This window comes from Rhinopithecus bieti, unplaced genomic scaffold (assembly GCF_001698545.2).
Source record: "Rhinopithecus bieti isolate Rb0 unplaced genomic scaffold, ASM169854v2 scaffold_33652, whole genome shotgun sequence".
Classification (NCBI taxonomy): domain Eukaryota; kingdom Metazoa; phylum Chordata; class Mammalia; order Primates; family Cercopithecidae; genus Rhinopithecus; species Rhinopithecus bieti.
In genome coordinates this window covers 4,125,133-4,151,779 of record NW_016814761.1, presented here as the reverse complement: position 1 = coordinate 4,151,779, position 26,647 = coordinate 4,125,133, and the positions used below count along the sequence as shown (strand labels likewise).

The window sequence follows — 26,647 nt, the reverse complement described above, 5'->3', positions numbered from 1 at the left end:
GTAAAGACTCACTTTCATTGATGCATAAAAAAATTCTGTTGGAAAAAGTAAAGTCTCATTTTAGGTTGTCTTTTAGTAGTGCTTGAATCTTTTGTTGTCATTTGATAAACATACTCATGAGTATATGTTTTTCCATGGAGCCTGTTTATTGTGCTAAGGAAGCACAAGGCTGGAAGCCAGTGTAAATCTCCTTTGGTTTCCTCCACTCAGGGATGAATCACGTATCAATTTACCTGGAATTTATTAATAAAAATGTGGAAATTATTGTTAATTATTGTTCCTTGTATTTTTCTGGTACCCTCATGATGATGACCAGTTTCTTTCTCTCTCTGTCTCCTTCTCTCTATATATACACAGATGCATTTTTGTATATCAAACTATTTCACACTATGAAATACTAGTACTTTCATACTATATGTATATTAAGTTTTCTTTTTCAGTGGATTTATTTGTGTATTAACTTTGTTTTCGCCTTAATTAATTGTTTTACATGTCAAGACACAAGATAAATTTTGTTATTTTTATTTTGTCTAGAGATGGGATCTCGTTCGGTCACCCAGGCTGGAGTGCAGTGATGCATTTGTAGCTCACTGCAGCCTCAATCTCCTGGGCTCAAGCGATCCTCCCACCTCAGCCTTTTGAGTAGTTGGGATTACAGGCATGTGCCACCAAGCCCAGCAATTTCCATTTTTATACCTTACATTATTTCTGGTTATATACTTCCTTTGAGAATTGAAGGGTAAATTAATTTATAAACTGATTTTTATCAGTTACTGAGAATAGTTTGATTTCACTGATAATAAATTTTATTAAATGTGATGCTTTATCTTGAATTTTATACAAGTAATGCTTTTAAAATAAAATTACCTCCCTAAATACAAAATATATGGAATAAAAGTAACATCAGTCCCTTTATAATAATTTAATTTTTAATTGTTTGCCATTGTACTGTTCTGCCACTATAATATATCTCTGGAAAAAAATTTTTTTAGGGAACAAGAGATGGTAGGAATTAAGGTTTTCCTACCTTAAAGAAAAGCCTCACTCCAAAACCAAGAATGGTTTAGCCTCAGTTTTGATGAACTTTTCAGTTGTATTCTTGATATAACTATTTGGTGAATAGATTCCTTCTCTTACTCCAAAACAGACTTTATGTATTGGATACCAAATAAATAGTAGGTTTAAGTAAAAAAAAAAGAAAGAAAGAAAAAAAGAGACAATGTTTTTGGCACACCAGAATAAGTCTAATATATTGGTCTCTATTCTGCTGCCTGTAATTTAGGGTAAGAGATTGAAAGAATTGGCCCAAGGCAATATATAGTCTCTGATCCAAGAATTATTCTTAAAACTTATTTTTTTCTTCCCCAGAGGAGAAGCCAAAACCAGATCCAGTGTTAAAGTCTCCTTCCCCAGTCCTTAGGCTAGTCCTCAGTGGAGAGAAGAAAGAACAAGAAGGCCAGACACCTGAAACTACTGCAGTAGTATCCATAGCAGCGCTTCCTCTGCCTCCATCACCTACCACTGTTTCCTCTATTGCTCGAAGTACAGTTGCTTCCCCCACCTCTTCTGCTCTCAGTAGCCAACCAATACTCACCACTGCTATAGATGACAGATGTGAACTCTCATCCTCAAGAGAAGACACAGTTCCTGTACCCAGCCTCACATCTTGCACAGAAACATCAGACCCTTTACCAACAAATGAAAATGATGGTGATATATGCAAGAAACCCTGTAGTGTAGCACCTAATGATATTCCACTGATTTCTAGTACCACCCTAATTAATGAAATAAATGGAGTTAGTGAAAAATTACCAGCCACGGAGAGCACTGTGGAAATAGTAAAACAGGAAGTATTGCCATTGACTCTTGAATTGGAGATTCTTGAAAATCCCCCAGAAGAAATGAAACTGGAGTGTATCCCAACTCCCATCACCCCTTCCACAGTTCCTTCCTTTCCTCCAACTCCTCCAACTCCTCCAGCTTCTCCTCCTCCCACTCCAGTCATTGTTCCTGCTGCCGCCACTACTGTTAGTTCTCCGAGTGCTGCCATCACAGTCCAGAGAGTCCTAGAGGAGGAGGAGAGTATAAGAACTTGCCTTAGTGAAGATGCAAAAGAGATTCAAAACAAAATAGAGGTAGAAGCAGATGGGCAAACAGAAGAGATTTTGGATTCTCAAAACTTAAATTCAAGAAGGAGCCCTGTCCCAGGTAAGCCATTCTGCCATTAATCTCATGCTTGCTAAACATGAAGAAGAGGCAGTGTTTGAGTTATTTTTTAATTGGCTACTTTCCTTGACTTCCAGAAACATCGAATGAATGCTGAAATTCCTAGTCTGGTTTCTTCAGTGGTGTGTTTGTGTTTTAGTACAACCTGCAAAAGAGTTACTCCATTGTCTAAAAATGCAAATGAGAATTTCCAAATATACAAAATGCCTCCAAGGTATATGTCATGAAACATGTTGGGTTTTATTGTTGTTGTTGTTGCTATTGCCTCATTCATATGAATCAGTTTCTCAATGCTTAATTTTGCTGCTTTGGGGCTAGAAAACAAAACCAGGATGGTCTATAGTCCCTAATTCTGTCTTCCTAGAATTTTAAAACCCAGTCAATCCTAAACTTAAAGGAACTCCTCTATGCATGACCTCTTTTTAAATCTTGGATGTAGGAAGATAGCAATCAGAACATCAAAGGTTTATAACTATTTTTGAAAATATAATGCTCTTGTTGATTCACTTGCAGGTAAGCTTAATGTTCTCTCACTTTGCCTTTTGAAACAGTTTTATTTTTTGTGTACAGTTTTACCTGGTCAGTAATATCCTTGGAGTTATTATAGTCTTCCCAGTTCAAATTATTTCTTTTTAAAGTAGCATCACCTGGGACCTTAGGAACTAACCATTGGGTTATTGTAAGTTTAATCAAAAGTTATCTGAGGCTTATCAGCTATTCTAAGTTAGCCCTTAGGAATATTGAAGTTTTGGCTTTGAACAATTCAGCACAGCCTATCTTCTTCAACATTGTCCTTTGCTATATAATTTCCTTTCTTTATGCCTGTCAGATTAAGTAATGCATATGTAAATTGGGCTTTTGATAGATGAGTGCTCCTCCAGCAGTTGATTCTTGACATCCAGTGAGTAGGTTTTGGTCACCAGCATTCTCAGTATTTTGTCTATTTTGAGGTGTGTGATAAGGACATTTGACAAACCCAAAACTGATCCCTACTTTTAGATGTGGCTTTTCTGCCCAGCTCAGTTCTTTTTTTTTTGAGACGGAGTCTTGCTCTGCCGCCCAGGCTGGAGTGCTGTGGCCGGCTCTCAGCTCACTGCAAGCTCCGCCTCCCGGGTTCACGCCATTCTCCTGTCTCAGCCTCCTGAGTAGCTGGGATACAGGCGCCCGCCTCGTCGCCCAGCTAGTTTTTTTGTATTTTTTAGTAGAGACGGGGTTTCAGCGTATTAGCCAGGATGGTCTCGATCTCCTGACCTCGTGATCCGCCCGTCTCGGCCTCCCAAAGTGCTGGGATTACAGGCTTGAGCCACCGCGCCCAGCCCTGCCCAGCTCAGTTCTTGAGACAATTTCCTCATCAGTGTCTGTAAGAGGTGTCTAGCCTCTTGGAACTGTAGAACATCTTGTAGGACACCATGAGCCACAGCAGAAAAGAAAACAATGCAAGGCAATTAGAACAGTGAGAAATTTGTCATAAGTCTTTGTAAATTACCTGTTTCTTCAACTGTCTGTCTTCCATTGACATCAGTATTCATAGTGCCATCACAAACAGTGGACCTTCTTCCTTGGTGGAGAGATTACCTTAGACCTTGTTTTGTCAGTTAGAAAAACAACCTTGGGGCTGGGTGTAGCGGATCACGCCCGTAATCCCTGCACTTTGGGAGGCCGAGGTGGGTGGATTGCCTGAGCTCAGGAGTTCGAGACCAGTCTGGGCAACACGGTGAAACCCCGTCTCGACTGAAATACAAAAAAAAAAGCCAGACGTGGTGGTATGGGCCTGTATTCCCAGCTACTTGGGAGGCTGAGGCAGGAGAATTGCTTGAATCTGGGAGGCGGAGGTTGCAGTGAGCTGAGATCGTGCCACCGCACTCCAGCCAACAGATGGAGACTCCACCTCAAAAAAAAAAAAAAAAAGAAAACAACCTTGGTTTTGGTGTGGCTATAGGTCAGTGCCCTCCAAAGAACACCTGTTTGTTGGAGAACAGTAATTTGTTTGACACTTCATTGTTCATTTTCATTTGCAGTGATATGATAGTTACAAAAATGAGAGAAACTAATGAACAAAATGTTTTAAAATGTAAAACAAAGAAAACAAAACAGTCATAGGAAATATAAGTTGAAAATACAAACCATACCTCAGAATTGAAGTAAGTGTAAAGTGAAAAGACCATGCATCAAAATCATACTTCACTCATTTCTGACATTTATGCTTTTTTTAAAATCAGTTTGCCACTTAGATGGCCTGATATTGCAAGACAGTGCCCAGGGATGGATGGGCAAACAGACTTTTGGTTTAAATAATGTTCATACCATGGTACATTTGTTTGAAATGCAGATCCTCTCAATATTAGTATTGTGATCACCAGCACCTTAATCAAAGAGTATAGATTCTTCAGTGGTAATCCAGAGTGCACCTAGAAAATAAAGAACTGTTGTTTTCATGACTTGGAGTGACATAGAGGTTTGTGATGTTGGAAGGTAAAGTTTCTTGGCATTTTTCTAGTCTCATGATTTTTTAACCTATGTGTTTAAGGGAACTATAAGTTTTATAATTTCCTTTTACATCTTAATAGTCTTAATAGTCTTTGAAATCCAACAGTAAATGAGCTTCAAGAACCCCTGCAACTCTAGCTTTTTTTTTTTTTTTTTTTTTTAAGATGGAGTCTCGCTCTGTCACCCAGGCTAGAGTGCAGTGGCGCCATCTCGGCTCACTGCAGCCTCCAGCTTCCAGGTTCAAGCAGTTGTACCTCAGCTTCCTGAGTAGCTGGGATTACAGGCGTATACCACCATGCCTGGCTAATTTTTGTATTTTTAGTAGAGATGGGGTTTCACCATGTTGGTCAGGCTGGTCTCGAACTACTGACCTTGTGATCAGCCCGCCTCAGCCTCCCAAAGTGCTGGGATTACAGGCATGAACCACCGCGCCCAGCCAGTAGTTTTTAAATTATAAAGCCTCAGAAGCATTTCTGACCCATTCATTTCTGTCTCAATATTTTTTAATGGTTTTGTCACAGAAGTTAACAATGAAAATTAAAATTACCTCCAGTCTTTAAGTATATCCACCTGACGTAGTCGTATGCTTAATGACTGCAATTTATTTGTACTTATTCACTTAATATTCACTTATTATACCTTGTTTACTTTGAGAAGTTAATAAATCATAACAGCTGTTTACTTTGAGAAGTTAATAAATCATAACACCACAACAGTCTGGTTTGCATATGAGTCTTTTGGTGGTGACTTTTGAGAATAGTTTTTACTTGTCTCTGCTTGAGGATGAAACACCTCAAAGCTGGCTTCGGAAACCTGATACGTAAATAACATTTATATCAGTATAGAGATAGTCGGTTAAAGCAGGAAAGTCATAACATAAGGGATATGGTATCTTTTAGTTCTGCTGCAAAACATTTTCTTGTAACTATTCTAGATCATATTTCTGAATGAATAAAAATGCATCAGTTGAGGCCAGGCGTGGTGGCTCACGCCTGTAATCCCAGCACTTTGGGAGGCCAAGGAGGGTGGATCACCTGAGGTCAGGAGTTCGGGACCAGCCTGGCCAAAATGGTGAAACCCCATCTCTACTAAAAATACAAAAATTACCCTGGTGTGCTGGTGTGCCTATAATCCCAGCTACTCTGGAGGCTGAGGTGGGACAGACGGAAGCTGCAGTGATCTGAGATTGCACCACTTCACTCCAGCCTAGGCAACTGAGCAAGACCCCGTCTAAAAAAAGCATCAGTTGTTTTCGGACTGAAGAACAAGCTCTGTAAAATTAGAATTTGGTGTATACATATCTTCAGTGTACTCTAAAAAGCCTCAGCTATTGGCCACACTTTTAATATCTCCGTCACTTCAATAATTAAATGCATAAAACTAGATATTACTTGGATGATTTATTAAAGTCTTGGGAATTTTTATTGTTTATTCTGTATATCTGGTGGGGGGAAAAAGGAGTGTTTTGAACTTGTGGGAAAGCATTCCCCATTAATCATCTAGGAGTTCGTTTTCTACAATTTTAGGAATGTATGTGATGTATAGTATGTAACATTAACTTTCCCCTTTTAAAAGAATCATGACTTTTTTATTTTATTATTTTATCTATATCAGATATAAAACCATTATTTGAATTTTCTTAGGCAGAGGGAGATTTCTAATTTTCTGTTTATTTTGTTTTTTTGGCTCTTGCTCATAGTATATTTTTAATGTATATTTTGTAAGTTTGTTTTATGAACTTACCCAGATAAATTTTCCTGGATGTAGATTGATGGCAAGTTATTCTAAAACAAGTTTGTGTTTACTTTATCTGCTGCATGTCTTGGGGAAAGCATTTGCTGTAACTAAATCTAGGTTTAATGTTTGTTGGAACTAAATCTGGATTTAATGTCCTAGAGGTACAATTCTATCCCAAACTAAGGACAGCCATGCCCTATGGCACGGATACTAATTTTCAGGGTAGCAGCAATCTTCTCTCCATCCAGTTGAAACAACATGCTTTCTCATCATCACTGTGTTGGTTCAGTGGTTTATTCCCTCTCTCTTTTTTAAGCTATATTTTCACTGAGCATGTCACCCATTTAGGAGTCTCAGAGCTTTATGTGAGTATCTCAGTTCCAAGTTCCCACTTTGCAGGGATCCAAGATCTCTCTTTTCTTACGGGTGTTAAAGATACAAATTCCTTGGTTATAGAGACTGGCACACCCTCCTATACCCCTAGGAATGTAAGGATGGCATCATCCACTGACCTCATATTCTCATAAGGGCAGCTAAGGATGTAGGAGGGTTTCCAGATTCTATAGGACATAAGATGGTAAGTTTATTTCTCAAGTGGAGATACAACTGTATGTTTTGGTAATGTTAACAAAATACTGATCTGTGTAGCCAATCAAGTTGCCCCTTTCTCTTTTAGTTTAGACTTACTGAACTGTAAAGGGAGCATACTTCAGTGCAATGAAAATATTTTAATAACAGCGCTTGCTTTTTTCTCAACTGTGAGAGTATTCAGAGTACTTTCAAAGAAATAAACATAGCAAACATAAAACCAGAGGTATAAGTCTATCCGTTTTCCTAGATTAAACTAAAAATGACTAATCCTTTAAATAATAAAATTTATTCTAATATTTGCTCTACTTACTATTCTAAAACGTATTTGAAATATCTCTGGAAGATTTAGTTGCTGGGGCCAAAAGTAGATCGCCAGTGGTTTGAGTGTCCCATTGGCCTAAACACTATACTACTGTGCATCCTTATAATTTAGCTTCTACAGAAACGTGTTCTGGAAACATGGGAACAGGACTCTTACACATTCCTGGTTCTTTGTCATCTACCAAAACCAGCAGAGTGATCCTTAAAGCAAGGACCCTTGGCTTCAGTTTTCAGAGGCTTGAGTCTGAGTGATCCTTAGGGATAAATAAAGGTTTTCTCCACCTTGTTGGTAAACTGTTTCCAACAGAGCTGCCTAAAAGGTATGTTTCTGCCATCCCATTCCTATTTTCTTTTTGCCCTCCCCAGTAAACTCTTAGGCATTCCTTGGAAAACACTGATGCTGGTCAAATTCTTTCATATACTGCAGAATGAGCCCAGACACCTGTTAGTCGAGCCTCCTAGCAAGTCCCTTACGTAGTTCCTCCTTGCCTTTCTATGTGGGATAGATCTCCCCGTTTTTTACAGTAGTTCATGTCTTTCAACATGAGCCCCAAAGTCTCAGTCGTTGGATATTAACGTGTTCTACATCTTCCTGAGTAGATATACTTTGTTCAAAATGTAACTCCCTTTCCCCCACACTTAGTAACTAATCCTCCTCCGCCACAAAGGACTGTTGTACTGACCTGCTTCCAGAGACGGTAATTCAGCCAGCCTAGAGATGTGCTCCCTCAGTCTGAAGAAAACCTCTTCAGGAAAACCTAGTTTTACTGTTAAGTTTTCCCTTTCTCTAATATCCATCATTACCTTGCACACAGTTGCCTCATTGCCTTTGAAAAGATAACTTTCCATGTTCCTAACACAAGGAAGATAAACACTTGAGGTGATGGATACCCCAATAACCCTGATTTGGTCATTATACATTATGTGCTTTTATCTAAATATCACATGTACCCCACAAATATGTATGACTATTATGTATCCTTAAAAATTTAGAATTAAAAAATAAAAGCACAAGTATGCCAAAATAAGGAAGATAAGTTTAGTAAGACTTTATTAAGAAAAAAGGTAATTTTCCCTACTCATGCATAAAATGCCCAAAATACATTTCCTTCAATATATTTTGTCATTTTCTATTACTGTATTAAAATACTTGGTAATTTAGTCGCAATCATAATAAAATTATTGTACATTTTCTGTTTCCAAAGGCCTTCCCGGGCATTTCAAGCATTATTCTTGTGATTTGAACAGTTATTCCTGGGATATAGTTATTTCTGTTTTGCTGGTGACAAAAATAAGACTCAGAATGGTAAATCAGCTTTCTCAGGCTCACAGGAGAATTACCACCCCTTCCTTTATGTCATGTTTCTATTAATCTTTCAGATATGGTGTGTCAATACAAAGTTACCTCAGGATTTGAGCAGTTATACTTTATGCTTGTGACCTAAGTTCAAAGTGAAACGTGAAAGCCCACCTGTTTCAACCAAAGTAGTTACTGAAGGCCCACTATGTGTCAGTCATTGTTCCATGCACTTGAGATTTATGAATGAGTAATATAAAGATCCCAGCCCTAGTGATGTATTAGTTTTAAGTGCTATAAAAATAATAAAACAGGGTGAGGAATGCCAACGGGCAACAGGTTGTAGTAATTAAGTAATATGATCAGAGTCATAGGCCTCAGTAGGAAGTAAGATTTGAGCAAAGAAGAGGAGGATTATTTGAGCTACCCTCTACAAAATTTGTGATTTTCCTGTTTTTCCTTTTGAAAAACATACCTATGAAAACCCTTGAATGAGCACTATAGCCTCTGCTTTGTCTATTAAACTCCAGTAGGTAGAGCACTATTGGAGAAGATCACACCACTGTTAAGTGCTGTGAGTGCAACTACAAATTCCCACTTCCATCCCAACCATTATTGTTATGATTTTTCTGTTGAAAATCCTGTACTCTGCCCAGCGCTATTCACCTGCAGCACATGACCTCGTCTCCTTCTTCATTGAGAACATTGAGGACACTGGGTATGCCTTTTTTAAACTTTCTGCCCCCTTACAAACCTGGCTATGTTGAAACCTTCATCAAGCTCTCTTAGCTGTCTCTTACAGTCTCGTATGTGTTCACTGCCTCTCTACCACCTTCTTATTGTCTGTAAACATGCTGATGTGTCTCTCATGCCAGAGACACTCTCTGAATCCCACATATCCATTTAGCTGCCACTTAAATGGTATCATTTTCTTCTGTCCCAAACTGTTTAAGAATAGTCTACCATTTCTTCTACTATTCTTTTCACTATTCAACTAACATATAGTTTGATTTATGCTCCTCATATGCCAGTTGAATCTTCCTCAGCAGGTTCATCAGTAGACATAAGTTTATCTTCCTAGTCTTTTTGCCTCATTTTACCACTATTGGTCTCTCTCTCTCTCTCTTAAGTTAACCAGGTTGAGTGTCATTTATATGCAGTAAAATTCACCCTTGTTAGCTAGCATTCATTTCTGTGAGTTTTGACTAGCACAGAAAGCCATGTAATCACAACAGTCAAAATATAAAACAGTTCCATCAGCTGGGTGTAGTGGCTCATGCCTGTAATCCCCACATTTTGGGAGGCCAAAGTAGGATTTCCAAATTTTTATCTCTGTCCCAACTCCTCCTCTAAACTTCAATCTTAAATTTCCAGTTATCTGACAAATATCTCCACTTGGAAATCTCAAAGTATCTCAAATTCAGTGTATCCAATACTAAACCAGTCCCCTGTTCCTCTAAGCCTATTCTTTCATCTCAGGTTATAGCACTGGCTTTAATTAAACTAAAACCCTGAAGCCACTATTGATGAATCTCCCTTTTGAATCCCCTTTTCTCCCTTCCAGTAATTTCACAAGGTACCCTGTTTTGTTTTGTTTTGTTTTGTTTTTTTCCCAAAATGGAGTCTCGCTCTGTTGCCCAGGCTGGAGTGCAGTGGTGCGATCTCAGCTCACTACAGCCTTCCGCCTCCCAGGTTCAAACGATTCTCCTCCCTCAGCCCCGAGTAGCTGGAATTACAGGTGCGCGCCAATGTGCCCGGCTAATTTTTGTATTTTTAGTACAGATGGGGTTTCACCATGTTGTTCAGGCTGTTCTCAAACTCCTGACCTTGTGATCTGCCCGCCTCGGCCTCCCAAAGTGCTGGGATTACAGGTGTGAGCCACCACTCCCAGCTGATGGAACTGTTTTATATTCTGGCTCTGTTTTATACACCACAACTGTGTTATACACCGGCTCCCAGTCGGTTCCCTGCTTTTATCTAATGTATTTGTGGCATTTGTTTCCTCCTCTCTATTTCCTTCTTCCCCAACCTTATCCCTGCACTTATGTGTAGATGCTTGTCATTTCCTTGGCCCCAGTTTTGCCCCCACTTGAAATTGTTCTCCACCAAGTGGCCGAAATCATCTTTTCAAAACACAGATCTCGCTTTGTCACTCTTCTTTCACATCTTTTTAAGCCCTTCAGGATGCTGTGAAAGATTGGGGGAAATATCCTGCGAGATAAACTCTAAGCTTCTCAAGTTTTACGACAAGGTCTTCTGGTATCCATGTCCTCTCATTCCTCTGCATCGTCAGCTACAGTAATCCACCAGTGTTCTAGAAGCCTGGAGATTATTTCAAAGGTGCCATATAGTAGGAGTCTTCTGACTATACAGGCATACCTCATTTTATTGCACTTCTCTTTATTGTGCTTTCACTGATACTGTTTTTTTTTTACCAATTGAAGGTTTGTGGCAACTCTGTGTTGAGCAAACCTGTTAATGCCATTTTCCAACAGCATGTGCTCACTTCCTGTCTCTGTCACATTTTGGTAATTCTCACAGTATTTCAGACCTTTCATTTTTATATGTGTTATAGTGATCTGTGATCACTGATCTTTGATGTTACTATTGTAATTGTTTTAGGGCACCAATAACCATGTAAGACGGCAGACTTGATCGAGAAATATGTATATTCTGACTGCTCTACCAACCGGCAGTTCTTCCATCTCTCTCCCTCTCCTTAGGCCTTCTTCTTTCCTGAGATACAACAATATTGAAATTAGGGTATTAATAACCCTGCAGTGACTTCTAAGTGTTCAAGTGAAAGGAAGAGTCATACGTCTCCCACTTGAAATTAAAAGCTAGAAATGATTAAGCTTGGTGAGGAACATATATGGATAGCTGAGATAGACTGAAAGCTAGGCCCCTTGAGACAGTCAAGTTGCGAATGCAAAGGAAAAGTTCTTGAAGGAAGTTTAAAGTGCTACTCCAGTGATCACACAAATGATACAAAAGCAAAACAGCCTTTTTGCTGACATGGAGAAAGTTTCAGTGGTCTGGATAGATAAAACCAGCCACAACATTCTCTTAAGTCAAAGCCTCATCCAAAACAGTGCACTAAGTCTCTTCAATTCTGGGAAGACTGAGTGAGGTGAGGAAGCTCCAGAAGAAAAGTTTGAAGCTAGCAGAGCTTAGCTCTTGAGATTGAGAAAAGATGTCCTCATAACGTAAAAGTGCAAGGTGGAAGCAGCAAGTGGTGATAGAGGAGCCATGGGAAGTTTTCCAGATGGTCTAGGTAAGATAATTGATGATAGTGGCCACACTAAATTACACATTTTCAATATTTGTTGAAAATCCACAGATACTGATATTGTAGATGAAACTGCCTTATGTTAGAAGAAGATACCATTTACCTACTTTCTTTTTTGAGACGGAGTCTCTCTCTATCGCCAGGCTGCAGTGCAGTGGCGCCTCCTGCACTGCAACCTCCGCCTCCTGGGTTCAAGCGATTCTCCTGCCTCAGCCTCCTGAGTAGCCGGGACTACAGGTGTGCACCACCACACCCAGCTAATTTTGTATTTTAGTAGAGACAGGGTTTCACCATGTTGGCCAGGATGGTCTCAATCTCTTGACCTCATGATCTGCCCACCTTGGCCTCCCAAAGTGCTGGGATTACAGGCATCAGCCACAATGCCTGGCCCCATCCAGCACTTTTACGGTAAAAGAGGAGAAGAGGAGAAGTCAACAGCTGGCATTAAAGCTACAAAAGACAGGCTGAGTTGTTAAAGAGGAGAAGAGGAGAAGTCAACAGCTGGCGTTAAAGCTACAAAAGACAGGCTGATGACTTGTTAGGGGCTTATACAGCCAGTGACTTCAATTTTAAGCCAGTGCTTATTTACCATATGGAAAGTCCTAAGGCCCTTAAGAATTCTGCTAAATCTATTCTTCCTGTGCTCTATAAATGGAGCCACAAAGCCTAGATGATGACACATCTGTTTGCAGCATGGCTTACTGACTCTTACAAGCCTGCTGAATATTTCTGCACATTGGTAACACACCTAGTAACCTGAGATCAAGGAGTAATTTTGACTTTGAAGCCTTATTATTTAATAAGTACATTTTGTATGGCTCTAGCTGCCATAGATAGTGATTCCTGTGATGGATCTGGGCAAACTAAATTAAAAACCTCCTGGAAATCTGATTTGTTTGTGGCATGTGTTCCCTCCTCTTCATTTCCTCCTTCTGCCTTATTTAGCCCTCACTTATGTGTGGATGCTTGTCATTTCCCTAGCTCCGGTTTTGCCCCTACTTCAAATTTGTTCTCCACGAAATAGCCAAAATAATTTCAGCATTCTAGATGCCATTAAAAACATCTGTGGGTGCAGTGGAGCACGCCTATAGTCCCAGCTACTCAAGAGGCTGAGGTGGGATGATCGTTTGAGCTAAGAACTTCAAAGTTAGTCTGCACAAAAAAGGAGACACCTCAGCAAAATTCCTGTCTCAAAAAAAAAAAAAAAATGTGATTCATGGGATGAGGAGGTTAATATATCAACATTAATAAACATTTGGAAGAAGTTGATTGTAACCTTCATGGATAACTTTGAGGGGCTCAAAACTTCAGTAGAAGAAGTGCAGATGTGAAGGAAGTAGCAAGATAACTAGAATTAGAAGTGGAGCCTGGCTAGGCATGGTGCCATGCATCTATAATCTCAGCATTTGGGAGGCTGAGGCAGGAGGATTGCTTGAGGCCAGGAGCTTGAGACTAGCCTGGGCAACATAGTGAGACCCCAACTCTAGGAAAACAAAAACATAGAACTAAAGCCTGAAAATGTGACTCAGTTACTGCAATTCCATGACAAACCTTGAATGGATAAGGAGTTGCTTCTTAATGAGTAAGCAAAGAAAATGGTTTCTTGAGTTGGAATCTGTTCTTGGTGAGGATACTGTGAACATTGTAGGCATGACAACAAAAGATTTAGAATATTACATAAACTTAGTTGATAAAACAGTGGAAGGGTATGAGAGGAAGGGGTAAAATGCTATCAAATAGTATCACATGATACAGAGGAATCATTCATGAAAGGAGCAGTCAAGTGTTGCAGCAAACTTCATTGATGTCTTATTGTAAGAAATTGCCACAGCTGCTCTCATGCCTCAGCAACCACTATCCTGCTGAGGCAGCAGCCATCATCATCAAGGTAAGACCCTCCACCAACAAAAAGATTAAACCTTACTGAGGACTGAGATGATCATTAGTATTTTTTAGCAATAAAGTATTATTTAATTCAGGTATATGCATTATTTTTAGACATAATGCTATTGCACACTTAATAAACTACCATTTAGTAGAAACATTGCTTTTATATGCACTGGGAAACCAAAAATGTGTGACTCGCTTTATTGCAATGTTAACTTCATTGCCATGGTCTGGAAACAAACCCACAATATCTTCAAAGTGTGCCTATACCTACATAGGCATAGGATCTGAATGTAATTTTTCGTGTATTTGATTAAACACTGGCAGTAAAATTTAGTGGTAAGATCAAAGCAACAGAATCAAACACTCCTGAGTCTTACCCTTTTTCCTTGTCGGTCTCTGTGACCTTGCATGAGTTTCCTAACCTCTTTGAGTCTGTTTCTCATCTAGAAAATGAAGATAATAATAGTATTTACCTTATAGAATTGTAGTAAAGATAAAATGGTGATGTATGTAAAGTACTTAGCACAATATCTGACACATATTAAGCACTCTGAATATTAAATAATATTGATACTTCTATTTTCAGCTTGTATTAAGAGCCCAAATGTTCCCTTTGAACTCTACTAATACACAGAAGAGTTGGATATCATGATCTTTGCCTTGAGGAATTTATCTTCCAAAGAAAGGAAGCTCAAGAAATTGAATACCTTCTGAAACGTTTTTAATAAAATCTGGGACATAAGATGGTGGAAAATCCCTTAGGATAGGCCGTTTGCATGTATAATGTTGATTAAAAGTTTTTGTACCCATTATGTCATTTATCTTCACAGTAGATACATCTCAAGGTGACCTCTGCTGTGATTGGTAAAGGAGAAGGCCTGCTTAGAACAGTGAAGGAAAATCTGCAATTGAGTTGAGGATGGTAATACCATCAGTAACTTCCTGCTTTGGCAGGAGTGGAAAATTAGGAAGAAAGACAGAGAAAATTCAGAAGAATGGGGGAAAAAAATGAATAGGGCAGTCATAAAGTGGTAACAACCCGAATCAGTTTATCAACTGGTGTATGAATAAACAAAATGTGATATATACATACCATGGAATATTGGACCATGATAAGGAATGAAATTCACATGGTATACAATGGATGAACCTTAAAAACATTATGCTAAGTGAAAAAAGTCACAAAAGACCACATTTTATATGATTCCATTTGTATGAAATGTCTGGAATAGGCAAATCCATAGAAGCAGAAAATAAATTAGTGCTTGCCAGGGGTTGGGGAGAGAAGAAAGTGGGGAGGCGGTGCTAATGCATACCAAGCTTCTTTCTGGGGTGATGAAAATATTCTAAAGTTAGATAGCAGTAATGGTCACACAAGTGTGGATATACCACAAACCATTAAATTATATAGTTTTAAAAGGTTAATTTTATGATACGTAAATTACATGTCAACAAATACTGTATAAGGAAAAAGAGGGGCCTGGTGTGGTGGCTCACATCTGTAATCCCAGCACTTTGGGAGGCTGAGGTGGGCCGATCACGAGGTCAGGAGATGGAGACCATCCTGGCCAACATGGTGAAACCCTGTCTCTACTAAAAATACAAAATTTTAACCAGGCGTCGTGGTGCACACCTGTAGTCCCAGCTACTCAGGAGGCTGAGGCAGGAGAGTCTTTTGAACCCGGAAGGTGGAGGTTGCAGTGAGCCAAGATCACACCACTGCACTCCAGCCTGGACAACAGAGTGAGACTCTGTCTCCACAAAAAAGAAAACTGAGTATGATATGGTGGTGCCACCAGAATCTATATAAGGATTTGCTTAGGGAAGTTATAGCTTAAAAATTGAGGAATTAAATTTCAACCAGAACACCACAATTGATAGTATCAGAGATACAGGAGTATTTCTGTATAGCCAAAAATTATTTCCTCTTTTGACACGTGTTATGCTATTGTTGTATAAATTTATTTATTTACTTATGTAGTATATACATAAAAACTGTATTATAGTTTTTATTCTGTTTTATTACTTTACTGCTAGTTACATTTTACCTCAGTTTGAGAGGGTGTTCTCAGCTCTGTATTGAATGTTCCACCTGTAGAGTTCAAGACCAGCCTGGGCAACATACAGAGACCTCTCGTCCCTATAAAAAAAAGTAAAAAATTAGCCAAGCATGGTGTTGTGTGCCTGTAGTCCCAGCTGCTCTGGAGAATGAGGTGGGAGGATTGCTTGAGCCTTTGAGATTGAGGCTGCACTGAGCCATGTTCACACTACTGCACTCCAGCCTGGGCGACAGAGTAAGACCTTGTCAAAAAAACAAAAAAACACCTGTAGCAATCATTCTAGAGGCATTGCTTGATGTCACAAATATGAAATACCCAGTTGGACCCGGAAAGCAGAGCTGTTCCCTGTGATCAGAACTTAAGGGGTCTGTGTTTTAGAAGTAGTGATTCTGCTTTTTCTTTGTTTGTAACTTGGTCCCTTATGTTTTTGGCCCAATTCAGCCACCCTCTGTAAGTCTTCCTTCATCTCTTCTACCTGAGACTCTCCTGTATCTGTCTCTTCTTTCCACCTGTCAAACCATTCATTTTATTTACCCATCTGTTCAATCCCCATTTCTTTTCACTCCATTTCACAGAGTGTCATTATCTTACGCCTCAGCTATTACAACTCTGCTTTCAGACTTCTCTGGAAAAGTGTTTAAAGTGCACATTTTCCAGAAAATTCTTTCAGAGAAAATATTGCTGCTGGATGCCAAATATCTGTCTAAGACATGTAGAAATAGTCGTTTCGAGGATACAAGATCCAGGCTCCCAGATGAGCCTTGAAACTCTATCGTTATTTCATCCTAGCTTTGCTTTAATATTATTTTTTAATCTTTTTGCCAATCTCCCACACCTATTTGATGAGTGTTAATTCCTGCATTGTTTCCTTGATGCTGTCTTCAACCTAGACCACATTAAGGAACCTGCTCAATTCAATTAGCTGGGTGTGGTGCCAGTTACCTATAATCCCGGCTGCTAAGGAGGCTGAGGCAGGAGAATTGCTTGAACCTAGGAGGCGGAGGTTGCAGTGAGACCAGATTGCGCCACTGCACTCCAGCCTGGGCAACAGAGTGAGACTCCACCTCGAGGAAAAAAAAGAAGTGTATTTTTTTTCAATTTTTCAATATGACTCTATTCACAAGGTTTTCTATTCTGATAATTCCTTGAACTTTTAAACATATAAATATAATTATGTCAATTTAAAATACTCATAGTACTTTATGCATATTGATATGTATACATTTTACCTCTCCAACTTCTTTTACATCTCCAGAATTAGTAAAGCTTTTATTTTTCTAATCCCCTGAGAGCTTTTATTAAATGTTTATTTACTCATTTCAGCAAATGTATAGATTTGTGTTGATGTTTTTGTTGGGTTTTTGTTTTGTCTTGTTTTTTAGAATATCTGATAGTAACAAATCAGGTGTATTTAAAATCACCACCCTGGTAAGAAAAATTTGTAGTTTTTTTTTTTCCTTTTCTTTGAGACAGGGTCTTGCTCTGTCACCCAGGCTAGAGTGCAGTGGCATAAACATGGCTCACTGCGGAGTTGACCTCCTGGTCTCAAGCAATCTTCCCACCTCAGCCACCTGAGTAGCTGGAACTACAGGTGCATGCCACCACACCAAGCTAACTTTTTGTAGAGACATAGTCTCGCCATATTGCCCAGCTGGTCTTGAACTCCTGGCCTCCAGCAGTCCTCCTGCCTTGGCCTTCCAAAGTGTGGGGGTTACAGGCATGAGCTACCATGCCTGGCCTGTTGATTTTAATAATAGTAGCTATCACTGATTAAATGCTTGCTATTTATCAGACACGGTGGTAAATTCTTTAACCCTCACAACAACTCTATTATCCTTACTTTACAGAAGAGGAGAATGAGGCATGGAGGAGATGATACTTGCTGAAGGTTATATAGTTAATAATTGGTGGAATCAGAATTCAAATTTCAACTCTACAGTTTATACTCATAGCCACATCTTTGTAATATTGCCTCTCAAATTAAGCTATATATCCTGTAAACAAATCTTAGACTTTAGCATTCAAAAGTTAAAATCATTTAAAATAGTTCTTACTAAAGTAAGATATTTTTATATAAAAGATGAATATAATATTTACATAAAGCTACAGCTGGATAAACAGGTAGATGATAGCAAGGGATACAAAGTCAAATGTGCTCACCCTGAGTAATTAGTAAGGGACAGCAAAAAGCACAGAATGTATCTTTCCCAATTCGTTAGTTAATACCTCTCTCCAAGTTTCTGCCAATTCCAGAATTCGTGCATGTAACCTAGGCATCACCTTAATACAAGTGCAGTGTTTAAGAAATAAAAACAGGCTGCCTACTGTGGCTCACACGTATACTCCCAGCACTTTGCAAGGCTGAGGTGAGAAGATCACTTGAGGCCCAGAGTTCGTGACCAGCCTGGGCAACAGAGAGACCCTTTCTCTACAAAAAGTTTAAAAATTAACCAGGCGTGGTGGCGTATGCCTGTAGTTGGAGGTACTCAGGAATCTGGGACAGAAAGATTGCTTGAGCCCGGTAGTTCGAGGTTGCAGTGAACTATGATGGTGTCACCGCACTCCAACTTGGGCAGCATAGCAACACCCTGTTGCTAAAATGTATAGAAATAAAAGTAGAAGTCATTATGTATGTGATAGCATTCAGTATTCAATGAGATGATCAATAACACCCAAAAACTGTTAGGGCTTTTGTAACAATACCATCGTTAATAGTTCTCTTTCATTCAACAGGTATTTATTGAGTCCCAGACTGTCATACTTTATTTTAGTTTTTAACATAATTCAAATAAGATTTGAGTGACATTTGAAATATTTAAATCAGTATACCTGATCATGTAGGGAAAACCTCCCTTTGACATCATATTATACATTGATGTTCCATAAATTGTATCAGTCATGAATAACCCCTAAAACATGGCTTTTCTGTGTATCTTACAAATGAGTTTTACTCTAATTTTAAAGCCATACCAAGGTGTAAAACAGTACTTAGAGTATAAATAAAGGAGAAACCTGTATGTACATTCACATGTATAATGCACACATATATGTGCTTGCATATACACCAATATTTTCTGAGGATAAGTAGGAAATACTTAATAATGATTTTCTAGGAGCAAGATGGGAAAGAGAAGACTTTTTCAGTTTTTCCTTGTTTGTTGTGAAATTTTTTTGTTCATATGAATTACTTTTGTCGTAATTGAAGCCAGAAGCAAGTTTAATTATAAATTTTGCAGTTATATGTGTCTTAGGTCTCATTCAAATAATAATTTTTGGTTGGGTGAGGTGGTTCACGCCTGTAATCCCAGCACTTTGGGAGGCCAAGGTGGGCGGATGGATCACCTGAGGTCAGGAGTTGAGATCAGCCTGGCCAACATGGTGAAACCCCATCTCTATTAAAAACATAGAAGCTAGCCAAGTGTGGTAGTGCATGTAGTCCCAGCTGTGCCAGAGACTGAGGCAGGAGAATTGCTTGAACCAAGGAGGCTGAGGTAGCAGTGAGCCGAGATTGTGTCACTGCATGCACTCCAGCCTAGGTGACAAGAGTGAGATTCCATCTCAGAAACAAAATCAAAACCAAATAATTCTCTCGTGATGATTTATCTGATATATGTGAAACACAGATTGTCAAATTTCAAAAGGCATCTACCAGTCTGTTTTGAATGATTTCTAATATTCCTCAAGATTTGCAATGCCTCACTTCTTATTAATATCAATTATTATTCTTCAGTAATATAAATGCAGAGAATGGAAATGTTTCTTAAGAATTTATTTTTTGTGTTAATTTCTGATACCACTTGTATCATTATGTTTTCATTAGAGCGCAGAAAAATTCCAGTTTTTTGGAGATAAGATGTAGTAGTATTCAATTCAACAAACATATCAACAGATAAAGTTGGAATAAATAGATATTGGCAGTTCTTTCTTTAAATTTCAATAACAGACTCTAGATCTTCTCTAAAATGTTACGTTAAAATGAGTTATAAATTAGAATACCCTTTTGACTGCCTATTCTCCGTATTTTGGGACACATTAGAGAAGAATATTCAAACCGGGAACTGTCATGGAAAACCAAGAAATATGAATGACTTAACCATAAGTTTTTATGATGTGCCAAAAGAGATGTTATAAATCCATGCTTCACTATTTTTGGTACAAAATCCAGAATTGGTTAATAGATTGATTTCATTTGTTCTGGCAATGCTAATTTATACCTACCATGTGACAGGCCCTTTTCTGACCTCTAGCACCACAGAGATGAATGAGGCAAAGTCCCTTTCCACTGAGAACTTGATAATTTTATAGAGAGACAGATATATAAATATTGGGATGGGTAAGGTGAAGAGAGAAGGGAGTAAGTGATGGTCCCTGTTAGAGTGTATTTTTTATTACTCATAGTAGCTCCCACATATTAAGGTTAGAGCAAATTTCTCTGCGGTTTGCAGTCTGGTAAAGTAGATTCACTGATGGTCAGATGGAAAGTATATATATATTTTTTCCATCTAGGTTTACATATTCAAGGCAGTCAGCTGTAGCATTTTATTTGGAGATGAAAAGTGTTGAGTAGATGGAACGATAACTATGTGTGTTATAGTCTCTTTCCTAATTAAATTTGTGCTATAGTGATTGACTTTTTTGCATCTGTACTAGGTTTACCTTGAATTAAATTGCAGTCTTTTTTGATGATGGTAGAAGTGGTTCAAAGGTGTCTTATTGAAATGCAAAAGTGCCTAAGGCTGCAAACAGAGCAGTAAAAACAGAGGCCTCAAAAATACGCCAGTGGTCTCATTGGAGTCATCTTTGTTCTCAGTGTCGACAATTGCTTAATGGACTGTCCTCCACTGAACTTTTTGGAACAAACCTTCTACTTAGCGTCATTTTGCCATTTTATTTTCCTAATGACATACTGTGCTGTTGGGACAGTAAACTGCACATCCTATTCTGCTACAAAAGCAAAAGACAACTTTAACCAAGATAATAATGAAGCTGGAATTCAGGCGAGAAAGTGCAGGATAAGGCAGACTTGAGAGGCAGAGTATTGAGTTGGGAAGGATTTGGAAGTTAGATCTGTGTTTCAGTTCTAGCGCCAGCCTTTACTCTCTGTAAAGGGGAAACTTTTTTTTTTTTGAGACGGAGTCTTGCTCTGTCACCCAGGCTGGAGTGCAGGGGCCGGATCTCAGCTCACTGCAAGCTCCGCCTCCCGGGTTCACGCCATTCTCCTGCCTCAGCCTCCCGAGTAGCTGGGACTACAGGCGCCCGCCACCTCGCCCGGCTAGTTTTTTGTATTTTTTAGTAGAGACGGGGTTTCACCGTGTTAGCCAGGATGGTCTCGATCTCCTGACCTCGTGATCCGCCCGTCTCGGCCTCCCAAAGTGCTGGGATTACAGGCTTGAGCCACCGCGCCCGGCCGGGGGGAAACTTAATCGTCTCTCTGTTCTTCAGTTTCCTCATCTCTGAAATGGGAATACTGTAATACTACCTACTTAACACAAAGAGATTTAACCAGTATTGTTGTTCTAGAGAGACATTAACCGTGAGTTTAATTTTGACTGCAGGTCATTTATTCATTAACAGATTTGCCAGGCATTGTATTGGTTGCTGGGTAGATTGAAGAGACCAATAAAATACAATCTTTATCCTCAAAGAACTCAAACCCTAATAATTATTCTTAGCTTGTATCCAAGTCTTTGATTGTGTAGAGTAGCAAGGGTGTACACTAAGTGGGTTGGTAAAAATGTTAAAAATGCAGAGCAGTAAATGGGCCTGATGTTGACCAAAAGGTAAAAGCCAAATTTCTAACTTTGCTGTGTGTCAGAAACCAGAGAAGCACATGTTCTTAAAGAGGTAGACCTTGAAGGCTGGGCATGGTGGCTCATGCCTGTAATCCCAGCACTTTGGGAGGCCAAGGTGGGCAGATCACCTGAGGTTGGGAGTTTGAGACCAGCCCTACCAACATGGAGAAACCCCATCTCTACTAAAAATACAAAATCAACCGGGCATGGTGGCGCATGCCTGTAATCCCAGCTACTCGGGAGGCTGAGGGAGGAGAATCGCATGAACTTGGGAGGCAGAGGTTGTGGTGAGCCGAGATCATGCCATTGCACTCCAGCCTGGGCAACAAGAGCAAAACTCTGTCTCAAAAAAAAAAAAAAAAGGTAGACCTTGAAGCTGGTACTAGATTCATTCCCATGCAAATGAATTTACATCAGAATTTTTGGATTTAAGTGGCACTTTGATAAGTATTTGAGATATCAAAAAACTAGAGTTCAGTCAAGTGAAATTGATATTTGAAATAAGATAGAGGTCTTCAGATTCTAAGAAGTATGTGCGATATGGAAATAGGAAAAGCAGGACTTGGAGACTGATACGAATATAGGCCTAAAAGAACTTTTCAAAGAGTTTGTATCAGACAATACCAATCCCAAATGCCGCAAAAATATTTGAGTGTAATCGTGAATTAAAAGCATGTTGAATTTGTGATAATTTTGTCATTTACTACTCTGAGAGAAATTCCATCACCTAAGTAGATATAAGCACCAAAGATTTGAAGAAAGAATAGTGAAATCAAGAAAATAAAGATACAGGAATGTCCGTGGCAGGGCAGAAGCCTGGGGATGTCAAAATACACACTGGACCTGCTGAAGCATGATGAGAAAAGCAGAAGCAGATACACATTTTCTTCTGTTTTCCATGCCACTTTGAAACAGAGCCCAAACACTGGCTAAGCTGGAGCTTTTAGACTGCATACTTTAGTAAGCATTATCTCCTCACCTGGCAATATCAGAAGCTGGAGTATAATGACAAAAAATTGAATTCAACAGTATTCTTCCAGTTTAGCATATATGGCTATGGAATCACCAGCTCATATCTTGGTATAATTTGATGGTGTAGTATCTAGTCCCTGGTACAGATGTCTCACATTGCAATCCTGTGACATCATCCATGACCTTAAAATCATGGTTTGGAATCCAACAGCTGTTCTTTCGGAATGGTCAAGGACTGAGGTCAGTTTATATAATGAGGCACACTGTTAGTTAAGCTGATACACCACTTCAACACTGAGTTCAGATTAATGGTTTCTATTGAGCCACTTCTTTTCTCTGTCTAACCTTGCATCAATAGCATAATTACCTTAGTTACTTTAGTTTTATAATATCTTAATATTACAAGCCGACTGCCTTTCAATTCTACATCAAAATTGTGTTGGCTTTTCTTGGCTTTTACTTTTTCATTTACCAATAACATATGGAATTGTTCTCTGCACAAAATAGGTATTTGGTCAATGGAAAAACTAGATTTTTTTTCATTATGAATATGGTATATTTAGGGTTTCATATGCATTAAGAATTATACATGGTTACATCACATAATTCGTTCTTAGCATTTTCAAACACACCCAAATATAATTTACACATAATTTTTATAAACACTTCTATTATATAAAATAATTATTCCTGTTCAAATGAGTTATGTTGTTTGGAGGAGCAACAGAGAGGCAGACTGTTACTAAAATACATTTTAGCAGAAAAGGTTTTGAAAATAATATTGAGACTTTAGCTTTCTCTATATATGGATGGTTCCTGCATTTACTATCAGGAAACCTGGACCACTGCCATTCTGAAACAGTATTTCTAGAGAGTGACCAAAAAGAGTTGGTGTAAAAATCCCAAAGGCCTAGGACTGAAGTTAATAGGGAAAAAAAACCCAAGCTCTCGGTGGAAGTTTTGGTCAGAATAGGAGATGAAACAGAGTACAGTGAGAATCAGGTAGCTTCTGATCAGTAAGAAAGTCTACCATATATGTTATTGGAATTTTTAAGCCTCTTTCTCTTAGAATTCTCTCAGTTCCTATTACACGGTAGATTAATTGAAGAAAGTTATTCCAACTTCCTGTTCTTGGCAGTAGGAATCACCTTTCTCGCTTAAAAGCAGAGAACAAGCCTAATATATTCTACTATTCTATTCTCTCTTCTATCCAATCACCAGTCATAATGTGATAATTTTCAGTTTTAATTGTTGTCCTTTCTACTTACTTTTCTGCCATAATGATGCCTTATTAATAGGCTATCTCATATCTTCACTAATAAAAAATAAGAATGTGAATAAAATATTATAAAGTTTGCTTGAAAATTTACAGGAATTTGTCTACTTGAAATATGTGACTTAAAACATAAATTGCCTATTTTAAAAACTTAGTTGAATGTCACTATTTATAAATTTTATTTGTACAATAAAGTAATTTATCTCGACTGGGCACAGTGACTCACACCTGTAATCCCAGCACTTTGGGAGGTCGAGGCCGGCAGATCACCTGAGATTGGGAGTTTGAGACCAGCCTGACCAAAATGAAGAAATCTCATCTCTACTAAAAATACAAAATTAGCTGGGTGTGGTGGTGTGTGCCTGTAATCCCAGCTACTTGGGAGGCTGAGGCAAGAGAATTGCTTGAACCCGGGAGGTGGAGGTTGCAGTGAGCCAAGATTGCGCCATTCCACTCCAGCCTGGGCAACAAGACCAAAACTCCGTCTTACCAAAAAAAAAAATATATATATATATATATCCAGAGGGCTAACTGAAGTCATCACAAGAGAAAATAACATTCTGACTTCGGTGTCTTTAGAAGGATGGCCTACATCCTTACAATAGGAAATAACATTCTGATTTTCTTCTTTATAAAAGGATCTTCAAAAAATATTATTGCTTAGTGATTCTCAAAATTCATAGCTAGAGTAAAATAGCAGCATACTGCTGAGGAGAAGTATGCCAGATCATAGGCTTTGTAGATGCTGTGTCTCCCTTCTAATTTACTTTATGATATGTATTAAAGGCAAGAGAAAAAAGACTTTCCCTTGCCTTAATTTCAGATTAGTTAAAACGGATTTATTTTTATTTTTTTTCTTTTGGTATTGTTTTCAAAGTCAGCATTTACTGGTTAGAGAAAATTCAATATAAAGTGATGATAATTTTAAAAAAATTGGGTCAGGCTTGGTGGCTTACACCTGTAATCCCAGCACTACGGGAGGCCAAGTTGGGTGGATTGCTTGAGCCCAGGAGTTCAAGACCAGCTTGAACAATATAATGAAATCCTGTCTCTACAAAAAATAAAAAAATTAGCCAGGTGTGGTGGCATGCACCTGTACTTCAGCTACGCGGGAGGCTGAGGTGGGAGGATCACCTGAACCAGGGGGGTTGAAGCTGCAGTGAGCCGTGATTGAGCCACTGTTCTTCAGCCTGGGTGACAAAGTGAGACCCTGTCTAAAAGAATAAATAAATGTTGGGTTTTGTCTTGGCAGAAAGGAAATCAAAAGACCATATGTATAAGGTTAACCTATCTGTAGGAAAATACCTGTGGGTTAAAAAGAAAACAAAGTATCTAATAGAAGATTAGATAAAGGATGAAAATAGGAAATTCACAGAAAAGAAAGAGCAAATAACCAAAAACAAAAAAAGGAAAAAATGCTTAACCTCGTTAGTGAGTGTAGAAATAGCACGTTTAAGCTATTAGTTTGCCAAATATAAAGTACTTGTGAGAATAGAGAAAATCCAAGACACATTTCTTTGTGAGAGGAGTATGAGTAACCTTTGTGGAACTAAATCTGACAATATCTGTATTTGGAAATAACTAGTATAGGCTGGGTGCAGTGGCTCACACCTATAATTTCAGCTACTCAGGAGGCTGAGGCAGAGGAATACTTGAGCCCAGAAGTTCAAGACCAGCCTGGGCAACATAGTGAGAAACTGCCTTTAAAAAAAAAAAAAGTACTAGTAGGATATATTTAAAAGTTTTCATGGTAAGAAAACAGCAAAACGTAAGATTTTCAAAAGAAATGTTGCGTACTGGTGTTTGCATAGTGACTAGACGCTAGGAGGGATTTTCTTAAGTGAAAATAAAGCATGTTGAAGAATAACTCATATAGTTATGACCCCATTTTTCTGTTTAAAATAAACTTGTGGCTAGGTGCTGTGGCTCATGCCTGTAATTCCAGCACTTTGGGAGGTTAAGACGGAAGGATTGCTTGTGCCCAGGAGTTCAAGACCAACCTAGGCAACATAGGGAGACCCGTCTCTACAAAAAAATAAAAATTAGCAAAGTGCTGGCACGTGACTGTGGTCCCAGCTACTCAAGAGGCCGAAGCAGGAGGACTGCTTGAACCTGGCAATTCAAGAGTGTACAGAGCCGTGACTGCGCCAGTGCACTCCAGCCTGAGCCACAGAGAGAGACCCTGTCTAAAAAATAAAATAAATAATAAAATAAACTTGTATATGGGGTTGTGATTATTTGTATGAGCCATGATGGTGTAGAAGACTATACATCAGATACAAAGTGCTGAGGCAAGGTTCACCTCAGGCAAGTAGAAATGGCTAGTTGGGAGAGAGGGATATTACCTTTGTTTCAATGGACACATTTGTCATTGAAAACAAAAAGTAAAAGATAAAAGCAACAGAAATGAGGAGGAAGAAAAAAACCCCTTGGAATCCTACTACTTAGATGTACAGATTATATATTTACCTTTGTAAATGGAAAATAACTATGTATAATTTTAAAGCCTTGTAAAAACAGTATGTCACAGAAATGTTTTTATGCCAGTAAACATACATTATCATATTTTGATAAGTGTGTAATAGATACATGGATATGCTAATGTGTTGGGTACTTCAGAAACCTCCCAGGACACTTTAATATTTCTATTGAGGTATAGTTGACATAAGGTTAATGTACACAAAATATTTGATCACTTTTAACAGGAAC

At 38.7% G+C, this 26,647-nt stretch overlaps 1 protein-coding gene across 22 annotated transcripts in view; it reads left to right on the top strand.

The window, feature by feature from the left end:
• The window catches only part of EIF4G3 (eukaryotic translation initiation factor 4 gamma 3), a 268,928-nt gene that overhangs the window by 130,650 nt on the left and 111,631 nt on the right, over positions 1 to 26,647 (top strand). For 20 of the 22 annotated variants that reach the window (XM_017852121.1, XM_017852123.1, XM_017852119.1 and 17 more), the window contains one exon: positions 1,369 to 2,208. In XM_017852121.1, coding sequence (XP_017707610.1) covers positions 1,369 to 2,208 — 840 coding nt within the window. Of the gene's footprint in view, positions 1 to 1,368; positions 2,209 to 2,303; positions 2,451 to 26,647 lie in introns of those variants that run through there. The other 2 variants (XR_001881497.1, XM_017852124.1) reach the window with 2 other exon arrangements.